Source organism: Dendrobates tinctorius, unplaced genomic scaffold, assembly GCF_039654945.1.
Source record: "Dendrobates tinctorius isolate UK_male_01 unplaced genomic scaffold, ASM3965494v1 ptg000003l, whole genome shotgun sequence".
Lineage (NCBI taxonomy): Eukaryota > Metazoa > Chordata > Amphibia > Anura > Dendrobatidae > Dendrobates > Dendrobates tinctorius.
The window spans coordinates 48209877-48237807 of record NW_027361671.1 but is presented as its reverse complement, the minus strand read 5'-3'; the positions used below and the strand labels follow the sequence as shown (position 1 = coordinate 48237807).

The 27931-nt window shown below is 43.1% G+C and overlaps 1 protein-coding gene across 2 annotated transcripts in view; it reads right to left on the bottom strand.

The window, feature by feature from the left end:
• CAMK4 (calcium/calmodulin dependent protein kinase IV) overlaps positions 1 to 27931 on the bottom strand; it is a 367942-nt gene that overhangs the window by 82136 nt on the left and 257875 nt on the right. For both annotated transcript variants that reach the window (XM_073549968.1, XM_073550046.1), the window contains exon 6: positions 13947 to 14037. In XM_073549968.1, the coding sequence (XP_073406069.1) occupies positions 13947 to 14037 (91 nt within the window). The remainder of the gene's footprint in view (positions 1 to 13946; positions 14038 to 27931) is intronic.

The window sequence follows — 27931 nt, the reverse complement described above, 5'->3', positions numbered from 1 at the left end:
AGTATCCAGTAGGGCTACTGCTTTCATCTACTGTAATCCAAGAACACAGTTTTAATTTGCAATAATTTTTTTTATAAATTTCAACAACAGGATTAAATACTTTCCTTCCCAAGATTGGTACTTATTGAATTCTCTCTCCCAAAGCTCAATATTTCTATTTTCTTTCAGATCCTTACTATGGTTTGGCATTGGGAGGTGGATAACAGCTTTGCTGTAGTATCGTGTTTACATGAGTGGTTACAATGGAGCTTTGCTGATGATACATTTTTTTAGCAAGTCGGATTAATGTTAATTTTAATGACAGTCATTATCGTCATTGTAAATTACTGGTTTGGTCATTAACATCCACTAATTAACTCTAGAAGCGGTCTGTATTGATTAAACCCCATGCGAAGTCATAGGATGTACTGTACTCTCAGGCATGAGCTGGCCAGACACATTATAGTTTGCCGAACCTGTTGATACAGGCAGGATGAATTGATGACCTAATGTATATTTATTATTTATTATGCTTTGCTTATATAGCGCTATCTTATTTCACAGCGCTTTACAGATAGTATCATCACTGTCCCTAATGGGGCTCACAATCTAAATTCCTTAGCAGTACATCTTTGGAGGAAACCAGAGAACTCGGCGGGAACCAACGCAAACACGAGGAGAACATACAAACTCCTTGCAGATGTTGTTCTTGGCGGGATTTGAACCCATGACCCCGGTACTGTATGGCTGCAGCGCTAAACACTGACCCATTGTCCCATTGTCCCATAGACAATGCATTAAATGGAGGTGCGCATGCTCAATTTTCGCTCCATTCTGATACCCATTCTCTGGACAGGTGGGGATCCAAGCGGTTGGACCCCCAAGATCAGTAAGTTATCCGCTATTCTATGGATACAAGATATCTTATAATCTTTAGTAAAGACCCCTTTAATTCTAACTTTTCGGCCATGTAGTGAAAATGTATAGATGGAAATTATATGCTAACTTTGGTGAAGTGCAATAAACTGTATTTAACAAGGTTCGATTTTACTGTGAGCTGTTCTTAGGAGCATGGGGGGCATGAGGAGGCGTTTGATGGACACAGAGAACTTGTGCATTCCAGTTTCAGCTTAATCAATGAAAAGAATTGTGAACGTGAGAGGCTCTTGAAAGGAGTAGGCTGCTAATATCTTCAAAATGAACATTCAGAGAATGAAAAATACCAAATGACGAGCGGGGAAAATTGTGCACACTTTTCATGTTATAAGTGTTTTATTTTTACATCTCTCGATTTTTTTTAAATTATGACAGAGATTGTTACACACATTTTAAAGAAGCACTCCTCCTCTCATCAAAGTTATATCCTCTTAATATAGTGCAAACATCATATTATACAGTACTGTGTATTTACAATTGCTCATTTTGCCTTTTTATCCTGATAATTATTCTCTTTTCCATTAGGTCTATGACATGACGTGATTAAAAAGTTTCTAGCTGAATCCCTCTAAGCTCTACTGTACGTAGAAACAATGAAATACTCATGCCAACCACAATATATGCTCACCTATACATATAATTATCAAGGTGCTAATCAGGGCCGGCCCGAACGTATAGGCGAACTAGGCGGCCGCCTAGGGCGCCGACCCAAAGGGGGCACCAGAGAAAAAATAGAAAAAATTATAAAAAATCTTTTCAAAAGGCAAAAAGTTTTAGGGATGGAAAGAAATGTGTACATATTTAAGGGCAAATATGACGCAAGAGAGGTTGGTTGGGTTGGCAACAATTTCGATAGAATCTGAAGTTGCTAAACAAATTAATCTCGGTGACTTAGTGTCAACCTTTTAAAAAAAAAGGCAAAATTTTAATTACCTATGGTCGTTTTTGTTTTGTGTTATTGATTACTTTGTATATATTTGTCCTAAACAACTTCTCAGAAGATTAAAGAGTTAGGAGAGAGTTAATTAATCATTGTTGTTGTGGTTTATTTTGCTCCTAAATTTATATCCCAAGTTTTCATCTACTGCCAAGAATAGTAGGGGCGCAACAAAATAGTTTCGCCTAGGGCGCCGTAATCTCTCGGGCCGGCCCTGGTGCTAATCTCTATAGAGCACATCCCAGGACTGTTGTGAAAAAGAGGGAAAAATCGCTATTCAGTTAAACCACCAACGAAGACCCAAACACAAATGATCAAATATCCCATATAGGTAAAGTACAAAATTGGCCCCGTCCTGGCCCAAACGCGCGTCGGGGAGGTCACACTGCCAATCATCCCAGGCCACTATTGTGAACCAGGTAAATGATTGAATACTTGTTATATAATGTCTAGCTTGATAGGTCTGTGCAATGTTCTTTTACAGACTCCTGAAGGCCACATGGGATAGTGCAACATGTATTGATAACACTTTGACCATACTTATGGTATTATTATTATTTATATAGCACCATTGACTCCATGGTGCTGTACATGAGAAGGGGTTACATACAAATTACAGATATCACTTACAGTAAACAAACTAACAATGACAGACTGATACAGAGTGGAGAGAGGACCCTGCCCTTTCGGGCTTACATGCTACAGAATGGTGAGGAAGGAGACAGTAGGGTTGCAGCAGTTCCGGTGTTGGTTGAGGTGATATCTCTGGTAGTGGTGAGAGAGAAGGAGGTAGCGGGGTCATTGCAGGCTGTAGGCTTTCTTGAAGAGGTGGGTTTTCAGGTCCCGTCTGAAGGATCCAAATGAGGTTGATAGTCGGACATGTAGGGGCAAAGAATTCCAAAGGATGGGGGCTATTCAGGAGAAGTCTTAGAGGCGGTTGGGTGAGGAGTGAATAAGTGTGGAGGAGAGAAGGAGTATTAGTATGGTATGAAATTCAGACATAAAGTTACCACAGATAAATGTGCCAATGCGCCCTAATTTTTGCATGTGCATGTTTCACCCCTTCCCCCCTTGTCTCTCTTTGGTTATGTTCAATAAAAATTTTGGACTTTACTTATATGGGATATTTGATAGTTTGTGATTGGGTCTTCGTTGTACGTAGAAACAACAAGTCTCTTTTCCCTACATGAGTCATCATTAGAACTACAATCTTATATCACTAAAAGTCCCTGGATAGCCTAGCTTCACATCCTTTTCAACTCATGACCTAGTTACTCCCTTTTGCTTTTTTTCACTCTTCCTTGTTTCCTTTTGTCAGTGATGTAGGATTGTAGTTCTAATGCTGGTTCATGCAGGATGGCCAAGAAAGCCAAAAGTGATTGCAACCAAAAGGATCACTGCATTTATAATTTGGTGGAAGAAATTTTTTAAGTTTGAAATGAGAAAAGCATGAGTTTTAAATGGGTTGTCCGGTCAGCAACGAGGGTCTGATGTGGGCATCTGATTGCTGGGACCCACGTTGATCGGCAGAATGGGTACGTTTTATCCTCATTATAAAATGCCAACCACTGCTCCATTCGTTCCTTATGGGGCTGCCAGAAAGAAAGTTGAGCTCAGCACTTTGGCAGCCACAGAAAAATGAATATAGTGAAGGTTTAGTAGGCGCACTGCCGCTCCATTCTAACAATAATAAAAGTGCCATTTTCAGCGGTTGTACCTGATTGGTGATAACTTGTTTTCACCAGATAACCCCTTCAAGTTCTTCCAAGCCCAGAAGAGTCTTGGAAATTTGTTGTACAAGTTGTACGTGAATTTAGAGCTCTTAGCAAGCTGATCTCTTTGACCTGATACTTTTGTATGGGTAAGGCCACGTTCACACGCTCAGTATTTGGTGAGTATCTTACATCAGTATTTATAAGCCAAAACCAGGAGTGGGTGATGAATACAGAAGTGGTGGCGTGTTTCTATTATACTTTTCCGAATACTGATGTAAATTTCTGACCAAATACTGAGTGTGTGAACATGGCCTTACCTATAGCAATCCAAGAAAATAGTAGCAGGATAGCGGCGCTGCTTACCCCGCAGTAAGGGGCTGCTGTCTGAGTGCAGCTCACAAAAGAAGTTCAAATGACAGTTATTGAGAGCGGGTTCTTCAATAGGCAAGAACTGTACGGAAAACTCAGAGAAATAAGTATTTTGGATGAAATCTGTGTTTCCTCCTGCTACAAATAGAAGGTAATTTCTTCCTTCTGGCTAACCAATCTTTCTTTCAAAGCAGATAACAAAGCTTGAATATCAATGAGACAATTGCGCCTAGTCTGCATTGTGAACTCTGCCTAAAATGTTCTACAGACGACGCGCGCCAACAACAATCCCGCTCAGCAGCTTTTTATTTCTTAATGGCATCTCTTTTATTTGCTTCACAATTGAAACCTTTTTGAATCAGTGCGTTTTATAGAAAGATAATATTATTCAGGCATACAAAGATTTGGAGGCCAGCTGCACCTTCCTACGCAATCGTGCCATTTACTAGTCAAGTGATCGTAGACTGCACATTTATCCCCTGTAGGACACTAAGTAAAAAATTATTTTGCAGTCTCATGAATTGTTCTATAAAATACAACACAAAATATGTCACTAACTACATACACTTAAAGAGGAACTATCGCTTATTTCTTTTCTCACAAATCAATAGTACAAAAAAGCGTGAAAGTAAGAAACTTTGTAATGTATCTCATTAGAAAAATTTGTTTCTTTCTCCCCCAAAACTGATCCTTCATTCTCAAAATTCTCAATTCATGGGTAAAATCTGTATTCAGTAAACATAGATTTTAGCCTTACTGAAATAGGAATGGGCAGTTGGTGCTTAAAAAGTTCTATGGAGAACTGTAACTATCATTTCAGGAGAATTTGCAGCAGAAAGTTTGGTTTTGCCTTTAGCTTCTCTTTCCCTTCCTCCTCCTCTCCCCTCTCCATTGAATTTTAAAAGCACTAACTGTCATCTCCTATTTCAGTAATTGGAAAATCCGATTTTACAAATCAATTGAGAGTGAGAGATCAGTCCAAGTATTGAAAGAAGCAGATTTCTTGACAAAGAAATATTACAGAGCTGCTTATGTTCATGTGTACTATTGATTTATGAAATGAAAATGTAAATAATGGTTACTCTAATAACATGCATTATTATTATGCTTACTTATATAGTGCCATCATATTCCACAGCGCTTTACAGACATTATTGGCACTGTTCCTATTGGGGCTCACAATCTAGATTCCCTATCAGTATGTCTTTGGGGTGTAGGATGAAATCAGAGAACCCGGAGGAACCCCAGGGAAACACGGGGGAACATACAAACTTCTAGCAGGTGTCGTCGTTGGTGGGATTTGAACTCAGGACCCCAGCACTGCAAGGCTACAGTGACAACCAAAGTTCTTGACTTTTTGTGAAATGATGTAGATAAGACTAAGCTAATGCTACATTTTAGCACGCTGGGTGATATTGTAAATTGTTGCAGATTTTCTTTGTACAATCTGCAGCAAAAATCAACAATTCTACCACATCTCACCCCTTCCATTACCTCCTCTGTGTTGCTTATTACATGGTTACCTGTTTTATAATCAAATTCTTTGAGTTTTAAAAGCAAATTTCTTTAAAGCGGCTTTGTCACATAACCATTGCCTCATGCCGATACACGATCTGACCTAGTCACTAATCTATCCGCTCCAAACGGCCCTTCACTAGCTCCCCTTGTCACACCCCTCTGCATGTGATATCCTTGTTGGATCACATAGTACCCAGGTTATTTTCCTCTTCAATACAAGGACTGGTGCCTAAAACTAAATTAGCACGATGGCTCCCGATTCATCATTGTCCACACCGGCCTTGATGAGGAGGCGTGCCGGAGTCAGAGCTCCCGGATTCATGAAGAGGCACAAGCTTGTTGATGAGTCAGGCGAGTCTGAACAGCGGCATACGAGTGCTTGTGACTTGCCACAAATCTTCAAGGACTGGAGTAAGGTTTTTGGCATAAGGTATGCTACAGCTTGTCATGAATTGATAAGTTGCAGCCCCCATCCCGCTCCAGCTCCTCCCATTTGGCATGGCGTGAAAATTTGACAAATTTTCAGAATGATTTACGCCAGAATTCTGTGCCTATTATGCCGCCTTCACATTTCATTTGAATTGCAATCTTTTATGGGTATCTCTCCCTTTGCCTCACTTTTATCATGTTTATAGTACACTGGCTTGCGAAAGCATTCAATCCCCTTGGCTTTTTACCTATTTTGTTACATTACAACTTGTGTTTGAATAGTTTTGTAATCCGATTTGTGTGTGATGCAACAGCACTAAATAGTCTAAGTAGGTGAAGTGAAGTTAGAAAAATATAAAGATAAATTACATTCATGGGATCCAATAACTAAAAATTGGCATGTGCAGATGTATTCACCCCTTGTGCTATGAATCCCCTAAACATTTCTGGTGCAAGCAATTCCCTTCATAAATCACATTCTTAGTGTGTGCAATCTTAGTGTCATTTGGTCTGTCAGTATATATACACCTTTTCTGAAAGGCCACAGAGGCTGCAACACCATTAAGCAAGAGGCCCCACTAACCAAGCAATACGCACAGCCACCTCTGCAATCACACTGTATCACCAATTGGCCGCATACTAGTTTGATGTCTGATGTGTATGTGCCTTAAAGTCAGAGACAGGAATATCGTCGCCAGTCACAAACGTCAGGGTCACTGTGACGTCAGTCCTCTGAGTACTGTTTGTCGCCCAGTGTCTCTTGAAGTTCTCTATGATGGAGAACAAGCCTACACATAGCTGAAAGGAACGTAAAACAGACAAGGAGGCTACATAAATATTCTCTCTGGGAAGTAGATGAGAAATGATACATCGCTTAGTTCCTTTGCTTTCAACACTTTTTGTAAGTTGAACTTTTATAAGATTTTTTTCCTTGCAGATGTTGTACTATTACGGGAACATTCTGCTCCTGTAAGCGGTGTTACCCAGCGGAGGCCATTCCATTTATTGCCAATTAGCGCACCCAGCAGTCATTAACATTCCTGTTTATAATGAAACCGTTTATTGTCAAACATTAAATGTTTTATTACATTCCTACTAACTTGTGAATAAACCTTTTGTGGCCCATTACCGGGAAAGGACAAACATGTAACACTAATCGCTAATTTTCCCCTGCCACAATGGCAGCCCCTGTGAATAGGCTGCATCCAAATGTTGCAGCTGGCGATCATGGTAAAACCACAACAAGTTTGAAGTGACTTTGGAAAATTGTGGCAAAATGATTTTCTTCCTGTAAACACAACCTGAAGTGGATCTGTCAGCAGGTTTTTGCTGTTTAATCTGAGAGCAGCAAAATATAGAGGCAGAGAGCCTGATTGCAGGGATGTGTCACTTATTAGGTTGTAATTTGTAGTTTCAATGCAATCAGTGTTTTATCAGCAGGAGTTTGTCACTAGAGGACTAGGTCTCATGTGTAAGACAGTCCAGCTAATCTGTGTTACCCCGCTCCCACTGCTGATTGGCAGCTTGCTGACAATGCACAGTGTACACAGGAAGCTGCCAGTCAGGGCGAGATTATACCCAGCTCAACATTATGACCCCTGCTACAGCTACAGCCTAGAAAACAGGGATTCAATCAATACTACACCATGCAGTCTAGTAAGTTGTGCATTGATGGAATCAAGGTTTCTGACATTATATTATGCCACGCTTAGATTCCATAGCAAAAACCTGCTGATAGTTTTCCTTTAAAGCTGAACGATTGTAGCTAGTTGACTGGCTGACATCCTGCCTACTGTTGAATTTATAATATGATGTCCTGTTTTACTGAAAATATAGTTTTATACCACATACCTCACATTTTTTATTACATTACACATTTTCAATTATTATCCTGCAATTTAAGAGTTACCATTATTTTAATATTTATTTAACCCCTTCACCCCCAAGGGTGGTTTGCACGTTCATGACCGGGCCAATTTTTACAATTCTGACCACTGTACCTTTATGAGGTCATAACTCTGGAACGCTTCCATGGATCCCGGTGATTCTGACAGTGTTTTCTCGTGACATATTGTACTTCATGTTAGTGGTAAAATTTCATTCAAAGAACTTGCGTTTATTTGTGAAAAAAACGGAAATTTGGCAAAAATTTTGAAAATTTCGCAATTTTCCAACTTTGAATTTTTATGCCCTTAAATCACAGAGATATGGCACACAAAAAACTTGATAACTAACAATTCCCACATGTTTACTTTACATCAGCACAATTTTGGAACCAAAATTTTTTTTTGTTAGGAAGTTATAAGGGTTAAAAGTTGACCAGCGATTTCTCATTTTTACAACACCATTTTATTTTTAGGCCCACATCACATTTGAAGCCACTTTGAGGGGTCTATAGGACAGAAAATACCCAAAAGTGACACCATTCTAAAAACTGCACCCCTTAAGGTGCTCAAAACCACATTCAAGAAGTTTATTAACCATTTAGGTGCATCACAGGAATTTTTTTGAATATTTAAAAAAAAAATGAACATCTAACTTTTTTTTACAAAAAAAATACTTCAGGTTCAATTTTTTTTATTTTACCAAGGGTAACAGGAGAAATTGGACTGCAAAAGTTATTGTCCAATTTGTCCTGAGTACGCTGATACCTGATTTGTGGGGGGGAACGACTGTTTCGGCGCATGGCAGAGCTCAGAATGGAAGGAGCGCCGTTTGACTTTTTCAATGCAAAATTGGCTGGAATTCAGATCGGACGCCATGTCACGTTTGGAGAGTCCCTGATGTACCTAAACAGTGGAAACCCCCCACAAATGACACCATTTTGGAAACTAGACCCCCCAAGGAACTTATTTAGATATGTGGTGAGAACTTTGAACCCCCAAGGGCTTCACAGAAGTTTATAACATACAGCGGTACAATTAAAAAATCATATTTTTTCCACAAAAATGATCTTTTCACCCAAATTTTTATTTTCCCAAGGGTAACAGGACCCTGAAAGTTATTGTGCAATTTGTCCTGAGTATGCTGATACCCCACATGTGAGGGTAAACCACTATTTGGGCGCATGGCAGAGCTCGGAAGGGAAGCAGCGCCATTTGACGTTTTTGGCTGGAATTGAGATCGGACATCATGTCGCGATTGGAAAACCCCTGATGTACCAAAACAGTGGAAACCCCCCACAAATGACACCATTTTGTAAACTAGACCCCCCAAGGAACTTATCTAGATGTGTGGTGAGCACTTTGAACCCCCCAGTGCTTCACAGAAGTTTATAACGCCCGGGCGTGAAAATAAAAAATTCGTATTTTTTCCACAAACATGATCTTTTAGTCACCATTTTTTTTATTTTCCCAAGGGTAACAGGAGAAATTAGACGCCAAAAGTTGTTGTCCAATTTGTCCTGAGTATGCTGATACCCCATATGTGGGAAAAAACTACTGTATGGGCACACGTCGGGGCTCGGAAGGGAAGTAGTGACGTTTTGGAATGCAGACATTGATGGAATGGTCTGCGGGTGTCATGTTGCCTTTGGAGAGCCCCTAATGTACCTAAACAGTGGAAACCCCCCACAAATGACCCCATTTTGAAAACTAGACCCCCTAAAAAACTTATTTAGATGTGAGGTGAGCACTTTGAACCCCCAAGGGCTTCACAGAAGTTTATAATGCCCGGGCATGAAAATAAAAAAATCGTATTTTTTCCACAAACATGATCAATTAGTCCCCAATTTTTTCATTTTCCTAAGGGTAACAGGAGAAATTGGACCCCAAAAGTTGTTGTCCAATTTGTCATGAGTACGCTGACACCCCATATGTGGGAGAAAACTACTGTATGGACACACGTCGGGGCTCGGAAGGGAAGCAGACTTTGATGGAATGGTCTGCGGGTGTCATGTGCGTTTGGAGAGCCCCTGATGTACCTAAACTATTGAAACTCCCCACAAGTGACCCCATTTTGGACACTAGACCCCCCACGGAACTTATCTAGATGTGTGGTGAGCACTTTGAACCCCCAAGTGCTTCACAGAAGTTTATAACGCTCGGACGTGAAAATAAAAAAATCATTTTTTTCCACAAAAATTATATTTTTGCCCCCAATTTTTTTATTTTCCTAAGGGTAACAGGAGAAATTGGACCCCAAAAATTGTTTTGCAATTTGTCCTGAGTAGGCTGATACCCTACATGTGGGGGTAAAACATTGTTTGGGCGCATGGCAGAGCTTGGAAGGGAAGGAGCACCATATGACTTTTTCAACTCAGAATTGGCTGGAATTGAGATCAGACGCAATGTTGCATTTGGAGAGCCCCTGATGTGCCCAAACAGTGGAAACCCCCAATTCTAACTCCAACCCGAACCCCAGCACACCCCTAACCCTAATCTCAGCCCTAACCCTAGCCCTAACCCTAACCCTAGCCCTAACCCTAACCCTAGCCCTAACCCTAACCCTAATGGAAAAATGGAAATAAATACATTTTTTAAATTTTATTATTTTTCCCTAACTAAGGGGGTGATAACGGGGGGGGTTTGATTTACTATTTATGGCGGTTTTTATTTTTGGCAGCTGTCGCACGCTGAAAGACGCTTTTTATTGTAAAAATAGTTTTTGCATCACCACATATTGAGAGCTATAATTTTTCCGTATTTTGACCCACTGAGTCATGTGAGGTCTTATTTTTTGTGGGACGAGTTGACGTTTTTATTGGTACCATTTTTGGGCACGTGACATTTTTTGATCGCTTTTTATTCCGATTTTTGGGACGCAGAATGAACAAAAACCAGCGTTTCATGAATTTCTTTTGGGGGGGTGCGTTTACACCGTTCCGCGTGCGGTAAAATTGATAAAGGGGTTTTATTCTTCGGGTCAGTACGGTTACAGCGATACCTCATTTAGGTCGTTTTTTTATGTTTTGTCGGTTTTATGCAATGAAAACTATTTTATATAAAAAATAATTATTTTTGCATCGCTTTATTCTGCGAGTGGTCCCCCAGTGGTTCTATTCTGAGGCTAAGACTGCTTAAGGAAGTTTTGTGACATCACGATCACGTGACCATGTAGCCAACAAAGGTCCTTTAACTACGGGAGCCTAGAGGAACTGAAGAGAAAACAGGCTGGTAAGTAAAGTATGTGTGTGTATACATGTGTATATCCAGTGTGTGCGTATAAATGTGTTTTTGCAGCACGTGTGATGATATGATTATATTTGAATAAATGTTGATTTTTTTTTGTTTATTGTTCAATAATAAATGTGGATTGTTGATCATGGAATTGTATCACCTGAACATAAGCCCTAACCCATCTTTCCGAGTAAAAAATAATATAAGACCCTGTCTTATTTTTGGGGAAATATTGTATTGTACTAAGAAATGCTATCCCTGTTCGCCACCATGTTACTTTCATTATGCACTAGTAGTTTGCTGCCTTGCCAGAGTTGAAAAAAAAAGAATAGTGAGCATATGTCAGTTTTGACAACCAGCACATGCTCAGTATAGCAGAGAATAGCCCAGCCCCTGAAAGTGTCGCCCCTGATGATGACCCACTTCAGGGTGGGGACAACAGCTGTGGCAGTGACTGCAGCACCGGCCCCCTAGTGATGTCTCATTTCCGAATCCCCTTAGCATATTAGGTGACTCAAATGGGAGATCACTGAAAGTAAAATACAAAAATGCAGAGAAGAATTTAGTGTAGAGAGGGAAGGGTACAGATTTTTCAATAAAGGTATATTAAAAAAATCTTTCTTTATATTAAATAATTATACTAAATTCACATAGATTTCGGACAATCTCTTTAACTATTGTTTATGATTTTGGAGGCCTGGTCAAACTCTTGCATCGACTCAATAAAGACCATATTTTGACTAGAAGCAGATGGTAATACGTTTTTTGCCTCTAAGCTGTTCAAGGAGCTCTTTCCTGTGGCAGCTCCATCCTTCCTGGACAGACAAAAATGAAATCTCAGGGTTCGTGCCCACGATCAGGAATTGCTACGGTTTTGACACTGCATATTTATGCAGGAGCAAAAATACAGCGTCTAGATGTTACAGCATAGTGGATGGGATTTCTAGAAATCCCATGTCCACTATGCGTGTATATGCACCTGTGGATCATCTGCGGAGAGGGACATGTGGTGCGGGTTTACTAGCCGGAGCATGTAAATTTCTCTTGTGGAGACATTAGTCTCCACAACAAAAATTTCATCAATAGAATGTATTTGGTTGTGGTAAGTCAGCACGGTTCGCAGCCTGGGGTCCACCGTGCGGCGATGGAAACTGCTGCTAGACAATGACGGATACGATATAACAGGTGGGAGTCGGGCACCGGCAGGTAACCACTGACCCGGTCCTTGCAAGAGCGGACTCTGTTACCTCACGGAGTCTGCATTAGCCGGCATATAACCGTGCCCTGTTAAGCTTCACAGCACATGACTGGGAGTAGTACACCGCACAGAGTGGATGCTACGACTACCCTGGGGGTCGCCACTAACCAGCGTGAGAACAGTGCTGGAAAGCACTAGTAACTGCGCACGGCGCCACACGGATAGCCACTGCGGTAACTGCGGAGTTGTGGTGTCTGCACTGTCTGGCGCCCACTGGCGCAAATGGAACCAGAGCTAACTACACTGCAGTGCTAAGCAGTACTAGTGCTAGGTGCAGAGACTAACTCTAAGTCCCTAACTCTTACACAACCGAGGAGGGGGATCTTAATGAGTCAGTCACCAGAATCATACATCCATCATCAGACACACCACTAAAGCAAAAAACTCAATGTCTATCATAGCGCATGTCAGGGCGGTGATGCAAACCTTTTATAGCAGCGTCCTTCCGGGACCTTCCTGATGGTCTAATCTGAGCTGGAGAAGGACCTGAACATGTGACCTCCGATCTCCCATGAGAGATCGTCTCACGGGCATGCTCAGTGGACCAAAAGGAGGACTTAGTCCCTGGAGTTGTTCGCTGCTGACCAGCATGCGTTGCTATAGCTGGACCAGAGGTGGCAGCAGCAACCAAACCTACAATGCTAGTGTGAGCAGAGTGCTGGGATTAACTAGTCCGCTGAGCAGGCACCACTGCGGCCAGCGAGGAATGGGAGACCGCCGAAGGCAAGGCTCGGGATTCCTGCTGTGCAGTGACAGGAACACGACACCTAACAGTACCTGTGTGATTGGAACGCAACTAGACATGTCATCTGCACATCTAGTTGGCAGGTGACTTTATGTATCCAAATTGAATAATTGTGGTCACACACCCGCCTCAACTGGCGCTAACACCAGAGAGTCCGCACAGTACGTGCATTACAAGGAGTAACGAGTCTGCAGTCACAAAGAGTGACTGCAACTTGTACACAAAGTCTGGACAACCCCTTTAATGTCCAGATAGAAAACTGCAATATTATTATTATGGAATAATTTTTAAATGCATACTGAGCTAAGGAACATTTAAATAAAATCAAACAATCCTTTTTTAAAAAGAAAAATTTGTTTGACAGAAACCTTCATTTAAATAAATTACGTAAGCTGATAACAGGCTATGTTGTGATGGGAACAAAATATCACTGTGATAGCATTTAGTTTGCTTTTTCAGGTATAGCCTTGAATAGAATCTCTTTCTTTACAATCACAATGAAAAAAGTCTTAAAACTTGAATACAATCTATAGCATGACTCAAGATGTATGTAAGATCACAATTTCCAAGTTTCAGATGGAATAAATGACTCCCTAGTAACTGTTAGGCATAATCCAATACGAGCCGATGAAGGAGTATTCACACTTGACCGATTTGTTACACAATGTATAATAAAGGTCACTTTCTTCTTTTCTTCTTCTACCAAAGTAGACTATGGGATCTATGGACCATATACTTCTTGCCATCCCTGATCTAAAAATTATGGAAAAATTGAACTAAAGCCAAACAAATATGCAATGTTGGGTATCAGAAAATATGCCAAGCGAAAATAACCTAAACTGACCACCTGTACTTTTTAGGAGTCTGACAAAATGGGGAAAGTATTCAGTATAAAAAATAACCCAAAACATGATAATTGCTGGAGGTCTTCGGATACACTTACCAATTTTCAGTGGAGCATCGGGAGCTGGTGTAGCATAAAGCAAATTTTCAGGCTTCAGATCTCGGTGAACAATTCCATTTTCATGTAAATACTAGGGAAAAACAAAACTTCAAGTTAATCTGACCTCATATTGTATAATGCTATGGCCCATCTGGTAATTATATTCAGATGTTTTGTCTCAGAATGAAAGTTTATAATGAAAGCTGACACCCCTAATCTATACCACCTTTCAATTTAAGAGAATTTAGCATTACTGCTGAATTTTATTGCTTTAAACTGTTGAAACAACTTTGTGTCTTCTGGCAATTTTTAGCAACCCAATTTGGCAAGAATAGACCCATCATCATAGAAATAAGGATAATAATAGAAAATTAGAGTTAAACATAGTGTGTTAATAATGTAGATGTGTGCAAAATGGTTCGAGGTGGGACTTTTTTTTTATTAAAAACAACTTTTTGATAAAAAAAATGGAAAAAGAAGGAAAATAATTTTTTAACACAAATTATTTAGTTGACTCAAACTGTGGCACAATATAGAAAAAATATGTTAAAATCTCCAAATTACCTATTAGGGCATATCATACGGACATCTATCATGGAGAAGAACAGGTAGTTGCTAACAAAATGAAGCTCTGGCGGACTCTTTCTAGTCATGTATTTAATTCAAATTAATGGACAGCATGTGACACTATGTTTCCCACCAATGGTGGCTGCAGAGGAAATGTACCGCCAGCTGCAGATTCCACTAATCGGCAGGTCATCTTCAATCAAAGTACAATGTATACTTATATTTATAATACATAGTTTCCTAGATTTTAAGGTTGAGAATCAACTATTACAACATCATGTGGCAGAGAGTTGCATAGTCTCAAATGTACATCTATCTGTTTCTGTACATGCACATGACTCGCTCCTTTGAACAATCATAATTTAGTTACTGGTATGTTATACAGGTGCTTCTCACAGAATTAGAATATCATTAAAAAGTGAATTTATTTCAGTTCTTCAATTCAAAAAGTGAAACTCATATATTATATAGTCATTACAAACAGAGTGATCTATTTCTAGTGTTTATTTCTGTTAAAGGGAACTTGTCACCTCATTTTGCCGCTATAAGATTAGGCCACTGCCTTTCGGGGCTTATCTACAGCATTACAGAATGCTGTAGATAAGTGCCCGGTCCGACCTGAAAGAGAAGAAAAACAAGTTTTATTATACTCACCGAGTTTCTTGTTATATGTTAACGGTGTAGGAACCTACTCTGGCACCCTTAAATAGTTCTGCACACCATTCTCTGTTCAATGACTGCCTTCTGGACATCTGTCAAGTCAGCAATCTTCCCCATGATTGTGGAGCCTACTGAAACAGACTAAGGGACCTTTTTTAAACACTTAGGAAGCCTTTGCAGGTGTTTTTTGTTAATTATTCTAATTTACTGAGATAATGACTTTTGGGTTTTCATTGGCTGTAAGCCATAATCATCAACTGGGCGGCTAACTTGCAAGGATATGATTTGTTTAGGAGGGATCGTAAAAAAAGGAAAGGGGGTGGAGTCTGTCTATATATAAAGTCCACTTTAAAGCCCACACTAAGAGAAGATATACAAGAGGGAAATGAAGAGGTGGAGTCTCTATGGGTGGAGATACAAGGAGAGAAAAGTAATAAAATCCTCATAGGGGTTTGTTATAAGCCACCAAATATAACAGAAACCACTGAAAATGTATTATTGAAACAAACAGACAAAGCAGCAAATCACAATGAGGTGACTATTATGGGGGACTTCAACTACCCCGACATAGACTGGGAAACTGAAACCTGCGTATCTCAGAAAGGAAACCAATTTCTGTCAGTGACCAAGGATAATTATCTGTCACAACTTGTGCAGGACCCAACTAGAGGACAGCCCTTCTGGACTTAATTTTAAGCAACAGGCCAGATAGAATAACAGAAGTGCGAGTCGATGGGCACCTAGGGAACAGTGACCACAATATAATACAATTCCACTTGTCCTTCAGTAAGGTGCCCTGGAAGGGGGTTACGAAAACGCTGAATTTCAGGAAAGCAACGTTTGATCAGCTTAGAGAGGACCCTCGCCGAATCGATTGGGACAATGTCCTCAAAAATAGGAGCACAGAAAATAAATGGGAAATATTTAAATCAGTTTTACACACCCACTGCGAGCTAGCCATACCGTACAGAAATAAAAGGGCTAGGAACAGGAGAACGCCAATGTGGCTAAATAAGGATGTATAAAGGGCAATAAATAACAAGAACAAGGCATTTAGGAAGCTAAAACAAGAAGGCAATGAAGAAGCATTAAAAAGTTATAGAGAAAAAAATAAAATGTGTAAAAAACAAATACATTTAGCAAAAGTGGAAACTGAGAGACTCATTGCTAAGGAAAGTAAAACAAGCCCCAAACTATTCTTTAATTATATAAACAGTAAAAAGATTAAAATTCATGGTGTCGGCCCTTTAAAGAACAATGAGGGTGAAATCATAGAGAGCGATGTGGGAAAAGCAAATGTTTTAAATACTTTTTTCTCAACAGTGTTCACACAGGAAAAGGATTTGCCAGGGGAAATGCAGAGTGATAATGTAAATTCCCCATTAAGTATTACCTGCCTAACCCAGGAAGAAGTGCAGAACTGCCTTAGTAAGATTAAAATTGACAAACACCAGGCCCTGATGGCATTCACCCTCGGGTATTAAGGGAGTTAAGTAATGTGATAGATAGGCCTCTATTCCTTATATTTAAAGACTCTATAGAAACAGGGTCTGTTCCTTTTGATTGGCGGCAAGCAAATGTGGTACCAATATTCAAAAAGGGGTGTAAAAGGGAACCTGGAAACTATAGGCCAGTAAGTTTAACATCTGTTGTGGGTAAAATTTTTGAAGGGTTTCTAAGGGATACCATTATGGAATATCTCAATGTTAATAAATGTTTAACTCCATATCAACATGGATTTATGAAGGATCGCTCCTGTCAAACTAACCTGATCAGCTTCTATGGGGATGTAAGCTCTCAAATGGACCAAGGAGAATCATTGGATGTCATTTATCTCGACTTCTCTAAAGCATTTGACACTGTCCCACATAAAAGATTGGTAAGTAAGATGAGAAAGCTTGGGCTAGGGGAAAATGTGTGTAGATGTGTAGGTAGCTGGCTTAGTGATAGAAAACAAAGAGTGGTTATTAATGGTACATACTCAGATTGGGCCAGGGTTACTAGTGGGGTACCACAGGGGTCTGTATTGGGCCCCCTACTATTTAATATATTTATTAATGATCTAGTGGATGGCTTACACAGTAAAATATCAGTATTTGCAGATGATACAAAACTATGTAAGGTAGTTAACACAAAGGAGGACAGTTTGCAACTACAGACAGATTTGAGTAAATTGGAGAATTGGGATGAAAAATGGCAAATGAGGTTTAACACAGATAAGTGTAAGGTTATGCACATGGGAAGGAGAAACAGATGCTACAATTACTTACTAAATGGGAAACTGCTGTAGAAATCAGACATGGAAAAAGACTTAGGCATCTTAGTCAATAAGAAGCTAAATTGGAGTGCCCAGTGTCAGGCAGCTGCCACCAAAGCCAATAGGGTCATGGGATGCATTAGAAGAAGTCTGGGGACACGAGATGAAAACATAATTCTCCCTCTGTACAAATCACTCGTCAGACCACACTTGGAGTATTGTGTGCAATTTTGGACGCCGGTGCTCAAGAAAGACATTACTGAACCTGAAAGGATTCCAAGGTGGGCTACTAAAATGATAAATGGAGTTGGTTCACTACAATACCCAGAAAGGTTATCAAAATTAGGTCTATTTACTCTAGAAAAGAGAAGACTTAGGGGAGACCTAATATATATGTACAAGTATATCAGAGGGCAATACAGAGATCTCTCCAATGAACTGTTTGTACCAAGGACTGTGACAAGAACAAGGGGGCATTCTCTTCGCTTGGAGGAAAGACAATTTCTGCACCAGCATACAAGAGGGTTCTTCACGGTAAGAGCAGTGAGGCTCTGGAATTCTCTTCCTGAGGAAGTGGTGATGGCCAACTCACTGAATGAATTTAAGAAAGGAATGGATGCTTTTCTTGTGAGTAACAGTATAGAAGGTTATGAATAACATAATATTATAGGTAGATGGTTGACCCAGCTTAGGGGAAGGAATTTTTTTCCCTATGGAGAAAATTGGCTTCTACTCTGTGGGTTTTTTGCCTTCCCCAGGATCAACAATGCAGAACAGCTGCACTAAAAATAGGCTGAACTAGATGGACATAAGGTCTTCCTTCAGCCTTCAAAACTATGTTACTATGTAACATTAACAGAAATAAACACTTGAAATAGATCACTCTGTTTGTAATGACTCTATATAATATGAGTTTCACTTTTTGTATTGAAGAACTGAAATAAATAAACTTTTTGATGATATTCTAATTTTGTGAGAAGCACCTGTATATTGTGTCAAGTAAGCCTAAACTATATTAAACAGAACCTGTGAGAAACTACCCCCCTAAGCCATTAATATGTTTGTTTAGCTCCTTAAAATATAAGCCAGTGGATCCCTTATGGCTACAGCACTGCTCTTGACATTGTGTCTGGAAGGTCATTGGGGCGTGATGATGCACTTCTCACTTCTCACCCTGTATTTCCTGCCTAGCAGCGCCCTCCTGTGGCTGAATGACAGGTCATTTGCTGTTGTACACTGGCCACTGAGCTATCAATCAACCAGGGGAGGGTGGTGTTAGATAGGGAATACACTGTGAGAAGCGAGATGTCCATCATCATGCCCCAATGAACTTCCAGACACAACTTAAAAATGGGATTTCTCTCTGCTGGAACAGCACTTTGGGATCATAAAAGGATTGACTAACTTATCTTTTAAAGAGCTACACAGACATTTAATTAACTTGGAGGGTTAAAGGTTCTGACATGTTCTCCTTAAATACGTCTTTTACTAGTAGAGTATATTCTGTTCTGAAATGAAGCCACGGTGTATTGCTGCAGTTGAGATCAGACCGTAATGTATCTTGTAGGATTCTTGTGAGAGGAATCATTCTTATCCTCTCATGGCAACATCTCAGACAGGTCGGCGAAACAGATGTCAAAAGGTAATGATTTCGACATCTAGTAATAGAATGCAATATGTAACGTTCTGTGCTATAGAGATGTCACTGCCGGGAGGAAAAGAAACATGCTGTTAGGCGTTGGATTCCTGGCACTGCACAGCGGGAATCCAGAGCCAGACATCCTGCGGTCTCTCATTCTCCTCCGACCGCTTAGACTCCTGCTCAGCAATCACGGCGAGCCAGGCATTTCCCTCAGACTCGTTCTGTGAGCCTGGATGTTGCTGCCACCTCTGGTGCAGCAATGGTAGCGCAACCTGCTTTGCAGGGAACTGCTCCAGAGGCTAAGTCCTCGTGCTGTGCTACTGGGCATGCCCGCAACTTCTCCTCTCAGTGGAGAGCAGGGGTCACATGTGCAGGTCCTATGTCGGATCTGATTGGTCCTTCCCAAAGTACTGGAAGGTCCCGGAAGCGCATGGCTATAAAAAGCCCGCATGGCGGCTCGGCCATGCGCTAGTGTAGTATATTATTCTGTGCGTGTATGGTGATGGATGTATGGACTGGTGTCTGACTCATTATGAAACCCCTACCCTCTGATATTACGAGTTGTGACCGAGTGTGAATAGTCAGCTCCAGGGTTGTGGCAAGCTACACGCCACTTGCTCCACACCTACACTAGCGTCCGTCGGTGCCCGGTCCTCGGCGCCGACGCTTGCGGCTTTTCTCTGCCGCTGCGCTGTCGCAACAGCAACTATTGGTCTTCGCGGCTGCGACGCCCCACGCAGGCCTCTGTGACGCTAACAGGGCCTGTGCCTTAGCGTTCGGGTGACGTTAACCTGAGCGCAGTCCCGCACCTATCAGGTGCATCTGCCATTGTTCAGCAGCGGTCTTGTCACCTACCGCACGGTGGACCCCGGGCGGCGAACGCACCTACTATTATTTATATTTGGTGCGTTCCGCCGACCTTAACATTACACTAGCGCCAGGGTCTGGCTGGCAATGGCAGACGTGCAGCAGCTGCAGCGCTACATTCGGCAGCTGGAGAGCAGGTTGGCGGCTATTGAGAGCACCAACTCAGCTGCGAATGCTGCGCTAGCTGCTGCTCAGACAGTCGCTGAGGCTGTCTCACGTGCGCCCACACTTTTGCCCTTGCCGACAATGTCTCGCCTCCCGCTCCCCGATAAGTTTTCGGGTGATAGTGCCTCCTGTAGGGGATTCGTTAGTCAGTGCTCCATTCAGCTGGAGTTGCTGGCTGCACGGTTTCCTACAGAGCGGGCTAAGGTGGGATTTATTGTCTCCCTGTTGTCTGGCCGGGCATTACAGTGGGCCACGCCATTGTGGGAACGTGATGATCCCATGGTACAGGGAGCTGCTCAGTTCCTCGCGGCTCTGAAGCAAGTCTTCTTGGGACCACGGGTCACACACGATACGGCTCTCCAACTGTTATCCTTAACACAAGGGTCACTTTCGGTTAGCCATCATGCTATCCAGTTTCGGACACTGGCTTCCGAGATAGAGTGGCCGGACAAAGTGTTGGTCCCGGTGTTTTGGAGAGGCCTGGCTGAGCACGTAAAAGATGCTCTAGCTACTAGGGAAATTCCCACAAGTCTGGAGGAGTTGATCGCCGTTTCCACCCGCATTGATCTCCGCTTCACGGAGCGCGGGTTGGAACGAGCGCAATCCAGACGTAGGGTTAATTTGGCTCCCACCTTTACCGAGCCGCTGATATATCCCGCACAGGAGCTCCCTTCCTCTGAGCCTATGGAGGTGTCTCGCACCGGCACTAAGCCACGTCCGATGCGAAGCTCTGTGCGCTGTTATCAGTGCCGACAGTTTGGCCACTCGGCTGGCACATGCCCTCAGCGGCCGAAAAGACGACCACGTTCAGTGGCCGTAGGTGGTGGTCAATCCAAGGTGGGACCCTTTTCACCCAAACCGGTGTTCCGGGGTACATTAGATAGTGGGTCCTCCACCTGGGAGGCAGAGGTCACCCTGGATTCCGGGGCCGAGGGGAACTTTATGTCCTCGACTTTTGCCCAGAGACACGCTATCCCTCTGGTGTTACTCTCCCAACCTCCGACCATTAGGGTGGTAAATGGGGCACCGTTACCATATCAGGTGACCCATCAGACAGCCCCACTCGGACTCTCTATTTCACCCTCACATCAGGAGACTCTGTCCCTGCTTATTATGCCCAATGGTATCGATCAGGTGCTCCTCGGAGTTCCCTGGCTTCGTTACCACTCCCCTCATATTGACTGGGCTTCGTGGAAGATACTGGGCTGGGGCAAGGACTGTGAGGGAAGGTGCCTGAGGGGCAGCGTTCAGGTGGCTTCCACTGAAGTGCCTGCGGATCTCTCCGCGCTCCCCAAACCCTACCACCAGTACGCGGACGTCTTCTCTAAGAAGTCTGCGGAGACGCTCCCGCCGCACCGTTCCTATGATTGCCAGATTTATCTCCTGCCAGGCACAGAGCCTCCCCGGGGCTGTGTTTACCCCTTATCACTCCCTGAGATGGAGGCTATGTCCCAATATATCCGGGAGAACCTGGCTAGGGGTTTCATCAGAAAATCTGTGTCACCGGCTGGTGCAGGGTTCTTCTTTGTACAGAAGAAGAACGGAGAGTTACGCCCCTGCATTGACTACCGAGGTCTCAATGCTATCACGGTTAAAAACAAATACCCCCTGCCGTTGATCTCGGAGTTATTTGACAGGTTGCGGGGGGCCCGGATCTTTACTAAATTAGATCTGCGGGGTGCATACAACCTGATCCGCATTCGCGAAGGAGACGAATGGAAGACAGCTTTTAATACCAGGGATGGCCATTACGAATACCTGGTTATGCCCTTTGGCCTTTGTAATGCGCCAGCTGTCTTCCAAGACTTTGTCAACGACGTCTTCCGCGACATGCTCTCTACCTTGGTGGTGGTCTATCTGGATGACATACTCATCTTTTCGCCAGATTTGACCACCCACCGGAGAGACGTCTGCAGGGTCTTCGACCGTCTGCGGGCGAACTCGCTATTTGCCAAGCTGGAGAAGTGCCAGTTTGAGCAGGAGTCCTTGCCGTTCCTGGGCTATATCATCTCGGCCCAGGGGCTGGCCATGGATCCTGCCAAACTACAAGCGGTAATGGACTGGCAGGAACCCAATTCCCTCAAAGCGGTGCAGCGCTTTTTGGGGTTCGTGAATTACTACCGCCAGTTCATACCACACTTTTCCACACTGGTGGCTCCTTTGGTTGCTCTCACCAAGAAAGGAGCTAACCCCAATGCTTGGTCAGAACAAGTCTCCAAGGCCTTCTCGGCTATAAAATCACATTTTGCTGGCGCTCCCATATTACATCGTCCCGATGTGGATAAGCCGTTTATCCTTGAGGTAGACGCTTCTTCCGTCGGTGCAGGAGCAGTCCTTTATCAAAAGGATGCTCAAGGTCGGAAGCATCCCTGCTTCTTCTATTCCAAGACCTTCTCTCCGCCGGAGAAAAATTACTCCATCGGCGACAGGGAGCTGCTAGCCATGAAGTTGGCTTTTTCTGAGTGGAGACATCTCCTGGAGGGAGCCCGGTTTCCCTTTCAGGTATATACGGACCATAAAAACCTGGTCTATCTACAGACGGCCCAACGCCTGAATTCCCGTCAGGCCAGGTGGTCGCTCTTCTTTTCCCGATTCCGCTTCACCCTCCACTACCTCTCTGGAGAGAAGAACGTCCGTGCGGATGCTCTCTCACGTTCAGTGGTCTCAGCGGAAGAAGGAGAAGCTGAGCCTCGGTTAATTCTCCCGCCGGAGAGTTTTACGACCGTGGCCCCAGTTGCTCTCGAGTCGGTACCACCAGGCAAGACCTTGGTGCCTCCTCAGCTACAGCCGGAGGTCCTCGCCTGGGCACATGCCTCCAGGGTGGGTGGCCATTTTGGTAATAAACGGACCGCCGAACTCCTGGCAAGGTCATATTGGTGGCCACATATGGCTCGAGATGTCAAGGAATACGTGCAAGCATGTGTGTCGTGTGCTCGGAACAGACCCTCTAGACAGAGGCCGGCGGGGCTGTTGTTTCCCCTGCCAGTGGCGGATAGACCTTGGGAGATGGTTGGCATGGATTTCATAGTTGGCCTGCCCAAGTCTGGTGGCAGTACGGTCATCTGGGTGGTCACCGACCATTTTTCTAAAATGGTGCATCTGGTGCCACTCGCACGCCTGCCTTCCGCTCGAGGTCTGGCCACATTGTTCATTAAGCACATATTCCGTTTACATGGCATGCCGGACAAAATTGTGAGTGACCGCGGTCCCCAGTTTGCGTCTCTGTTTTGGAGGGAGCTCTGCAGTTTACTCAGCATCGAGCTAAATCTATCCTCCGCTTACCATCCCGAGACGAATGGCTTGGTCGAGAGAGCCAATCAGACCTTGGTCACCTATTTACGTCACTTTGTCTCTGCCAGGCAGGATGACTGGGCATCCTTGCTACCTTGGGCTGAATTTGCCCTAAACAATGCGGTGGCTGATTCCACTGGTCAGACGCCCTTTCTCCTAAACTATGGTCAACATCCACGCATCCCTGTCCCGATGCCAGTGTCCTCCACCGACTCCAGGGTGGCAGACTGGGCAGTGGAGGCCCGGGACATTTGGGATCACACTCAGGATGCTATCCGGGCATCTAAAGAAAGGATGAGGGCGTCCGCCGACACGCATCGCGGCCCGCGCCAAGCTTCTCCCCTGGCGACATGGTATGGCTCTCCACCCGAAACATTAAACTGCGGGTCGAGTCTCCCAAGTTCGCACCGCGATACATTGGACCATTCAAGGTCCTCGAGCGACTTAGCTCGGTGGTCTACCGCCTGGCTCTTCCTCCACATTTGGCCATTTCGGACGTGTTCCATGTGTCCCTCCTCAAACCAGTTCACATGGTCCAGTTTTCTGAGTCATCTGCTGGGTCATCAGACTTATCGTCTGATGAGTTTGAGGTTAACGCCATCGTGGGGCGCAGGTTTGTCCGTGGCAAAAAATTTTATTTGGTGGACTGGAAGGGTCATGGTCCCGAGGCTCGGACCTGGGAGCCGGTGGAAAACATTCATGCACCACTCCTGATCGCAGCCTTTGAGCACAGTGGCTAGAGTACTAGAATACTAGAGTAGGGACTGTCCCACAAGGGTTGCCGTGACGTGGTGGGATGGCTTGTACATTATTTTGATCAAAATTATGTTTACTAAATACCCTTATTATTATTATTACCTTTATGCATTATTTGCAGTATATTTTTTACTTTTAGTTCAGGATATTTGTGTTTTTTGCTTTTTGTTTTCTCTGGTTAATGGTCATGTGTTAATATGCACTTACATTGTGCATACACATTAACTTACTTTTCTCAGTTCAGATTTGTTTTTTATTCATTTCATTGTGCATTCAGTGCATATATGGGTGTGACCGCCCTCTTTCTGAGCTGGGAAAGCCATCCTGTCTGGCCTAATCTGTTACAAGTGGTTTAGCCGCTCGACCCTTATTCACATTCACGCCACTTGGCAAGTGAAAAGGTTTTAAATACTAGAGTAGGGACTGTCCCACAAGGGTTGCCGTGACGTGGTGGGATGGCTTGTACATTATTTTGATCAAAATTATGTTTACTAAATACCCTTATTATTATTATTACCTTTATGCATTATTTGCAGTATATTTTTTACTTTTAGTTCAGGATATTTGTGTTTTTTGCTTTTTGTTTTCTCAAGTTTTTCCTCAGGTGGACTCTGGATAAGAAAATAATTGCAGCATACTGCTAGTGGCCGCGTATATCGGACGAAACTCGTCAATGGGTGAGAGAAAAAAAAGAACCAGGGACTATGCGTATGCCGTCCGATTTTTACTGATACATTACCATTCTGTAGCATAGAACACTGTAAATGGTCCTGGAAATGATGGTAGAATAATAGTTGGAGAGAAAAAAGATGCATGTCATATGGATGTCATAGAGATGCTATGTGAGAAAAATCACATTGTACTCCATGACACTAATCCCACTTTTCTGGATTAGAATAAGAAATCAAAAATTTTTGCACACAGATGAGTGCGAGGTCTAAGGCCAGTTTCACACATCCTCATATTTCCGGCACCAGAAAAACAAACCAGTCCTGGAGACATCAGTGTCCGTGCGTGTACTACGTGCAGCACACCTGTGGCAACCATGTGCCACCCGTGTGCCGCATCAGGACCACACGGACGGCAGCCGGGAAGAAGCGCTACTGTGAACCGCTGTCCGCCAGCAGCTGGAGCTGAAGCCGGCTGTCATCTATTCTCCCCTGCTCTGCTGCGATCAGTGCGAGCAGAGGAGAATGAATGAATGAAAAACTGACCTGCTGTGAACGCCGGACCATGGAAGAATGCAAGTGATGAGATCACTGAATCAGAGCTTGAACTGCCGTTACCTCATCACTTGCATTCTTCCATGGTCCGGAGGTCACAGCAGGTCAGTTTCTCATTCATTCATTCTCATCTGCTCACCGGCAGAGCAGGGGAGAATGGATGACAGCTGGTTTTAGCACCAGCCCCCGGGGAACAGCGGCTTATAGTAGCGCTACTTCCCCGGCGCCCCTCCATGCACACAGAGGACAGTGTGCACTGTTCTCCGTGTGCACGTGTGCAGCACGTTTTACGGCCCGTGTGTCTGGGTGAAAACGGACATGTCAGCGTGTTTTGTATACGGACACACGGTCCATGAAAACGCGCTGACATGTGCATAGACACATTAATTTGAATGGGTCTACGTGTCTCAGTGTCTCCGGTATGTGAGAAAACTGTCACCACACGTACCGGAGACACTGACGTGTGAAACTGGCCTAAGACAGACTTCAATACTTACTGATTGAAATGAGCACTCCACAATTTTACAAGACCTGCAGTAACTCAGCAAGTAAAACCATAATTTTTATTGTGCTTTTCCTAAGAATACCACATTATCCCTCCATGCACTGAGATTTTTTGGGATCTGCTGATCACATGGGGTCAACAATATTTAAATACGGTATACGATTTAAACCAGGCAAACTTTTTAGGTGATTCTTTGAATGTTGATTTGTCTGTCATATATAAAGGAAAAACAATCAATTGAAAGCATTATTATTATGCTTTGCTTGTATAGCACCACCATATTCCACAGCATGTTATATACATTATCACTGCTGTCCTCATCGGGGCTCACAATCTAAATTCCCTAGCAGTATGTCCTTGGCACGAAACTCAAGCAAGCTTAGGAAGAACGTGTAAACTCCTTGCTGGTGTTGTCTTTAGTGGGATTTGAACCCAGGACTACAGCACCAGCAAAGCAACAGTGCTAACCACTGAGCCATAAGCCTCTAGCTACACTGTAGCAAATATTAAGGTTAGAGAGACAGCAAGTAAATTACACTTACCATATGTGTTATAAAAGTTTAGCATGTGTCCATATGATGACAAATCCATAGTAGTTGTTCCATGGACATAGCAAGTACATTCAGCCTTTAGTGTAAGGTTTGTGTTTAGTGTATGACATTGCTTTTAAAGCTGGTGTCTTTGGTGGTATGGCATTAACTTTTAGGCATTGGTTACAGAGGAATTTCTAAACCACTGAAGGTTCCAGTGAGCACGTCACCATGCAAGACTCCATTGCTGAACAAAAAGCATATCCAAGCACATTTAGGCTAAGTGCACACGTACCGGAACTCTCGCGGAAATTACCGCGAGAATTCCGGAATTCCAGTCCGTGGGAAAATCGCATTTTAAATTCCCGCGATTTTCCCGCGGAAAAACTAGCATTTTGCAAGCGTAATTAGCTTGCAAAATGCTAGCATTTTCCAAGCGATCTGTAGCATTGCTTGGAGAACTGATTGACAGGTTGGTCACACTCGTCAAACATAGTGTTTGACGAGTGTGACCAACTTTTTACTACTGAGGCTGCCTATGCGGCATCAGTAGTAAAATATAGAATGTAAAAAAAAAAATAAAAAACGGTGTTATTCTCACCCTCCGACGTCCCGCGCATCCGTTCCCAGTAATCCTTTGCGAAAATGCCCGCGATGACGTCAGTTCTCGCGGGATCGCGGCGTCTCGCGAATGACCGCGAGACTTCGCGATCCCGCGAGAATGGACGTCATCGCGAGCATTTTCGCAAAGGACTACTGGGAACGAGAGCATGAAGAGAAGCGGGAAGGCTGCGCGGGACGCCGGAGGGTGAGAATAACAATATTTTTTATTTTAAATTCTATTTTTTACAGGGATATGGTACCCAAAGCCCGGACCATGGGTACCATCCGCAATTGTTCTGCTTACTTTCCGCATGGTGTGCACAGCCACATGCGGGAAATAAGCGGAACAATGCATTCCTATGGGTGCGGGATCGCCACGATTCCGCAAATTAATGAGCATGCTGCGGTTTTTACCGCGAAGCGATTCCGCCGCGGTAAAAACCGCAGCATTAGCACAGCATTGCGGAATCCCATAGGAATGCATGGGATGCTTATTTTTCGTGGCAAAATCGCCGTGGAAGCGCGAAAAAAACGCCACGTGTGAACTCAGCCTTAAAGTTTGTTCAAAAACATTTAACCCCTTAGCGACAGAGCCAGTTTGCAGCTTAATGACCAGGCCAATTTTTACAATTCTGACCACTGTCCCTTTATGAGGTTATAACTCTGGAACGCTTTAATGGATCCCACTGATTCTAAGATTGTTTTTTCGAGACATATTGTACTTCATGTTAGTGGTAAAATTTATTCGATAAGTCTTGTGTTTATTTATGAAAAAAACGGAAATATGGCGAAAATTTTGAAAATTTTGCAATTTTAAAACTTTAAATTTTTATGCCCTCAAATCAGAGAGATGTGTCACACAAATTTCTTAATAAATAACATTTCCCACTTGTCTACTTTACATCAGCACAATTTTGGA